General features: G+C 36.8%; 2 protein-coding genes across 2 annotated transcripts; one reads left to right on the plus strand and one right to left on the minus strand.

Moving 5' to 3' along the window:
• Nucleotides 1-2,837: 2,837 nt before the first annotated feature.
• TRUGW13939_07913 (uncharacterized protein) lies at nt 2,838-3,543 on the plus strand (the record flags this gene model as incomplete). Its single annotated transcript, XM_035491050.1, has 3 exons — nt 2,838-2,947; nt 3,041-3,048; nt 3,101-3,543. The coding sequence occupies 3 exons, from the start codon at nt 2,838-2,840 to the stop codon at nt 3,541-3,543; spliced, it is 561 nt and encodes a 186-aa protein (XP_035346943.1).
• Nucleotides 3,544-3,698: 155 nt separating this feature from the next.
• Nucleotides 3,699-4,211, minus strand: TRUGW13939_07914 (uncharacterized protein; the record flags this gene model as incomplete). The annotated part of the gene is made up of 1 exon (XM_035491051.1): nt 3,699-4,211. One exon carries the CDS (start codon nt 4,209-4,211, stop codon nt 3,699-3,701), a length of 513 nt encoding a protein of 170 aa, XP_035346944.1.
• Between the last annotated feature and the right edge of the window lie 1,866 nt (nt 4,212-6,077).

The following is a 6,077-nucleotide window of genomic DNA, read 5'->3' on the forward strand; positions in this document are numbered from 1 at the left end:
TGGATTGTGTTATCTTAACAATTTGGGCTATCTTAATGAGGTCCTCACCTATAGGTAGATCAGGATATTTGGATTGTTCTAAACCTGTATATTCGCCGCCCTCATACCACTCTCAAATTACATGTGCAGATCTTCACAATGACATGTATATTTATATATAATTTAATGTACAAAGAGTGTATCTCAACTTGTAGATCTTTTGTTGTGTCCAGTATATTATGCAATGATTGATCTTCATGATGGTTGGTAGGGTTTTGGTGCACAGTTATGGCCTATTGCATTTCACATTAGAAAGGTTGGATGTTGGTATTCTCGCCGTTTCTAATATTAGGGTGTTTCGTTCAATACCCTACCGGAATTGGGGCAGATCGTCGCTAGATTGTTCTCGACCCGCTGACTCTGCATAGCTCGTGCTGTTAATAAATGCCCATGGCGGTACTTGGAATCCCTGTCAGAACCTAATTGCGATCGACAATTCGCAGCTTTGTGTTCTCTTTTCCCACAGTTGGCATCTTATACCGAAGCTCCCTCGTCTGTGCGATATTCTTGTTGTGTCGTCCTGCGCTTATCGTATATTTAGGCTTTTATCTAGTTCGTCCACTTAGACTCTTCTAGATAATGGCATAGTTTTGGACGGAAGTCTTTTTGTCGAAGCCCTCACTACTTGTAAATTTGTCATATAATTGACAAAGAGGTTTTTAGCCTGAGGGTTAGCCCCGGCGTCTACCAATTTACTCGCGCATGGTGGTTATATAGATTCTAGTGGGGGATTGGTGTGTCTCGCCATGAACCATGGCCATTAAATAGAAACACACGCGCATACAGAATGATTGCAGTGTTCACCTCAAGCGATTGTGCTCAACTAATTAACAAGCACGTTATCTTGCATAACCAGAGGATAAGTCTAGTGATGTCTAAGGCTCTGAAATGGGCAAATGCGTCCCTGCAATCACGCGATCCAACAGAAGGATCCTGAAGTCTCTACCCAAATCTGGCCACTAACATGAACATTTCCTTTATATCCTTTTCGGAATCCGACCGATGAATCGTTGTGTCAAGGTACAAGAAAACTCAACGTCATAGATGTGCATAAATTAACACGGAGCTAGCAGGATTTCAAACTTTCAATACAGAGTGTGGATCTTACTCTAGATTTAGCTAGTGCTGGGAATTCCAAATCTTACTTCAGCTCGAAGAGGTGAGCTGGTAGTTAGGAAATTAGCACATGCGTAGATAGCAGAGCTTAACCGTCAGGGTTTTTACGATTTTCCGGCTGTAGGAGAGAATAGATAAAAGTTCTTTTAACTTTTATGTTGCTAGGTCTAAGATTTTCATAATGTTGTTGTAGTAAGGAGTTTTTTTGAACCTAATAGTTATATGTCTTATTTTACCTACAGCACTTTTTCTGTTTAGTTAAGGTCTAAAGCTGTTAGATTTTGATTATATATAAAGTATGTTAGGATGGTTTGAATTTAAGCTTGGCTGCTACACTCAGGGCGTTGTTTTCATAGCCCTGGTCATGTTAATGTATCAGTCTGGTGGTTCATTCCTACACGTATTTAAGTATCTGCATTTGGAGCAGCCCAAGTATAGACAACATTATCATCGCCATCCTCGCGCATCGCCTTACTCTCAGGTACAGTCCAAGTGTAAACAGCTTTGTCATCACCATCCGTCACGTCATTCCTGGAAGACGCTATGATAATTAATTTTAGAAAGGCTTTTTTAAATGAAAAGGAAAGGGAATGTGTATGTTATTTCTACATACCCTCACTAATCGGAACTGCTGTTGCCAAAGAGGCAAGGACTATAAACCCGCACAGCACACGTGTACCCAGCATAGAGGAAGTTGAGTTGAAGTTATGAAGTAGGATATTAGATCTTTTGCTCGTTTTTCTTTGAAGCGGCAGGGCAGTAGTCAACGGATGTTGATTCAAATGTGATGGATATGTACATGTACAGGATCGATGGGCAGAGTCGGACTAATTTGAATTTATAATTTGCATAGAAATATGGACGTTTGGACCCCGTTTCGGTATATATTATGAGTTTATAACGCGGTCGATAAGCATCCAATTAAAAAAAGATTTTCCTATCAGGCTATACCATCATCTTAATTACATGCGAGCGAAGATCGACCTACGGAGTGAAAGACGCTTCAAATATCCTCATTCAACAGAATCCACGCTAGCCGCCATACGTGGCGTGAACAATGCTGACAGACTTTACTAGAATTAGTTTTTCTTGTATATGCATTGGGGCAAAAGGGCAACAATAGACGCTGGAATATGTCGATTCTTGTGTAATCAAGAGTCAGGCTACACGAAATGACGAACAGGACGTTACGCAAGGAAAAGGAAGAGAGAAGAAGAAAACTAGCCCTGGTGATAGACTAGAATGACTTTGATAATTATTAGCAGATTCTGACTCCAACTCGGAGGATTAACCACTATATCAAGCACGCTTTGAGGATGCTAGTACATAGAGGGATTTATTGTACATCTACTACCTCGAAGGGTAGCCGCCCGCCCCTATTGTTGACGTACATACATGACTAGTCTGGAATCACCGTAATCGTGCATGGGTCGTCTGACAGATACCAAATGATTAATTAATGCTAGAAATAGCTAAAAGGGAACGAGACTTTTATAGCCTCAAGGTTAGGTAAGCTCGTTTAACTTGATTCAATAATCATAATAATAAAAGTAAATGGAAAAAGTCACACTACCCCCAGTTTATTAAGGAGTTGACCGTTGATATTTCTCTACTGCTCTTTAGGAGTAAAAAAAAGGCTACTTCTTTTGCGATCTAACAAAGGTACAAAGTGGAAGACAAGGATGTCTTTTGAATCATCAAAGCCAGATGACCCACTGATGAGCGGGAAGGACGGCCTTTTAGAGAAGATAAACACCAAATCCAAGAAATCGTCCTCTAAATACGCTTTATTGTAGGTCAGGCCTATCGTCGTGTTTACGGCAGCTATAGCCTTTGGCTTTGGCACTGCAGCCGACGATTATTAATCCCAAACTAAACAGAATAGCCTTTCAAGTATGCCCTGCCTAAAGAAGAATGTGAATAAGTAGACTGACCTACTTCATAGATCTAGAGGGTGATATTAAAGTCTTTATGAAGTATAATAGCACCTTCTCCCATAGTCCATCACCGGAAAGTGATGCAGCGTGGGAATCTCTCTTCCCGAAGGGTAAGGGCTTTTTCAAACATCCAATCATCGCACCTGAAACCTCAGGTCTCACTGTTTTCCACACACTTTACTGCTTGAATGTGTTGCGACAAGTTTACTATGCTGCCTTCAAAGTGTCTCTGCTACCCGATCATGAAGAGCATAGTTATTTGAGTGATCCTCATCATGTCAGATATTGTTTCGACTACCTGCAGCAAAATCTCATGTGCTCTGCTGACACGAACCTGGAGCTTGTGGATAGGGATCTAAAGGGTGTTACCGGTTGGGGCTTCTACCGAACATGTCGAGATTATGAGGGGGTCAAGGCTTGGGCGGAGAAGAATTGGTCGAATGAATTATGATACCTTTTCTTTTCTGATTTAGAGTAAGGTCAGTATATTAGAATGATAATGGATAAAGTGGTCATTACTGTCGTTATAATTACACTCTAAACAAACTTTAAGAATTTAAAGCATTATTGTTATTTTCTTATATGCATTTCCATCCTCTTCTATCACTACTGGCTGTCGTCGGGAGCAGCAAGCACCCCTGATTCGAAAGCTTCAACCGCTCTCTCATCATTCCAGGCTCGCAACTTGTCCCAAGCCACGCATATATGATATCCTGGTGCCTCTACTGTCAGATGGGTTGCTCCATCAGCCTTGATCCATCTGAAACCGCTCAAGGTGGTATCAGCGTGGTATAGAATAGCCTCCCGCAGCAGCTCTATACAATGATCTACATGAGCAGACTCTTCAATCAAGACCGATTCAGTAGCATTTTCAAGGTAATAATCGCGATAGACCCAGTGGCGAATGCGTTTTAGGCAGTGCAGCTCATGGAATACACCCAACTGGTCGACCCATTCTTCGTCACCGTTCGGTCCGTGGCCATCACTGGCCATAGGCAAAGAAGTGATGTTGTGAAATTGGAGGTCTTCCTTAGTCACATGGATATTGTTCTCAAAAAGACTATGCCACGCCTCGTCCAGCTCTGGTCGCAGTTTGCCTGCAAACGGGTTCCAAACCATGCTACCGTTGGTTAATTCGGCTGGTACGCCGTCAATTTCAGTGTGGTATTCTCGGGCATAGGAACTTTCAAATTTCTAATCGTACTAGTAATTGAATTTATATACATAAATAGAATTATGTTGGTTAGAAACCGCGCTTTGAATCAACATAGAACGTGTGAGCTGTATAAGAGTTGTGGGTCTGTTTAAACTTTCGGGCCAGCTCGGCTCGTTAGTGTCCGTTATGTACGGCGGATGGTTAGAGAAATTTGGACAAAACTCCGTCACGTACTAGTAATCATTATCTCTACTAAATTTTTCTTATTGCTACAATAATACTAAATAAAGATAAAAATGTGACGGCTGAACCTGAGGCTATCCCCAAGGGTAGGAGCGGCCTCGTGGCCGGATGGGAGGCCTCAGGCAGGAAAGGCATCAACCCTAACCCACAGTGCTAGATCTGGGGATAGCCTTATCCCAGAGCCATAAAAGATTAAGCTAATTATCTAAATATATAAAATAAAACCTTTCTATAGATTTTAATAATTAGATTCTTTTTCTATATTTATTATTTTAAAGAATTATATCTCTAAATAAAAATTAATATCTTTAGAAAAAATATATTATATTATAATAAATATCTTTATATTTTATTTTTATTTTTTTTATAACTAATATAATTAGTCTTTAACTATAATTAATACTTTAATTATAAATAGACTTTTTTTTATTTTAATTTTTTTATATTTAGTATAATCTATATAATTATAATAAATATTTTATTAATACTTTAATTTTAAATCTTTATTTATCTTTATTTAAAATCTAAAAATTTTATGAGCTAATATAATAATAAAATTAAGTACTATTAATAGATATTAATATAATAAGAATGTTAGTAATAATAATATAGAAGAGTCTAGTTACTATTTAATTATTAATTTTAAAGAATTAAAGTTTAGAAATATTTCTAAAAAATTACTTAATAAAAATAAATTCCTTAAGTTTTATAGAAGTAATTTTAGAGATCTATTTAAAGATTTATTTTAATATCTCTCTATATAAAAGAAATAATTAAAAAAAGCTCTTATTGAGTTTAGTAATAATAATATAGAGAAAATCAACTTTATAAAAGAAGAGATTTAGAATCTTAAAAATAATTTAACTAATTATTACTAGGCTATGTCTAAACTAATTATTAAATATAATATTATAATTATTAATATTTTTTTAATTAGAAAAAACTATAAGAAAAAGATTACTAAGCTATTAAATAGCTAGTTATTATTAAATAGAATTGATTTTAAGTATAAATTATAGAAGATTAATATTAAGAATAAATTAAAAGTTAATATTAATTATTATTTAATAGCTTTAGTCTGTATAGTATATATAAAAAGAATATATAAAAAAGAAATAGCTAATTATTTATGTTAGGGTCTTAGCCCCTGGGATACTCAGGCTTTGCTCTTGTAGAATAACCGCATCTGGTCCGTATCTGGTTCGCCATAGAAGAATCTTCTAACGCTATACCAGATTCGCTAAAACATCCTTAGAATCTACACTTGTCTATATTAACATTTAATAATACAAATCTCTGTAAATCTTTTTCTTTTTTTTTTTATATTTGAATTTACTTAATTCCTAGACCTATATAAGGCCAGTAAGACGGGACCTAGCCTGTAATATTAGATTTAAATGTCTCATCCTCCTTTCCTATTTAAAGGGTCGAGAACGCGCCACTCTTTTCACCTAAAAGGTTGAGCTATATAATCGCTCTTTGTTCGTTTGAGTTGAGCCTCTGAGAACTATACTAACTCTCCTTATTCAGAGAATTAAATTATTATATTGCCGCTTCTCGACGATTAAATTGAGTATTAAGAAATT

This window comes from Talaromyces rugulosus, chromosome IV (genome assembly GCF_013368755.1).
Source record: "Talaromyces rugulosus chromosome IV, complete sequence".
NCBI lineage: Eukaryota > Fungi > Ascomycota > Eurotiomycetes > Eurotiales > Trichocomaceae > Talaromyces > Talaromyces rugulosus.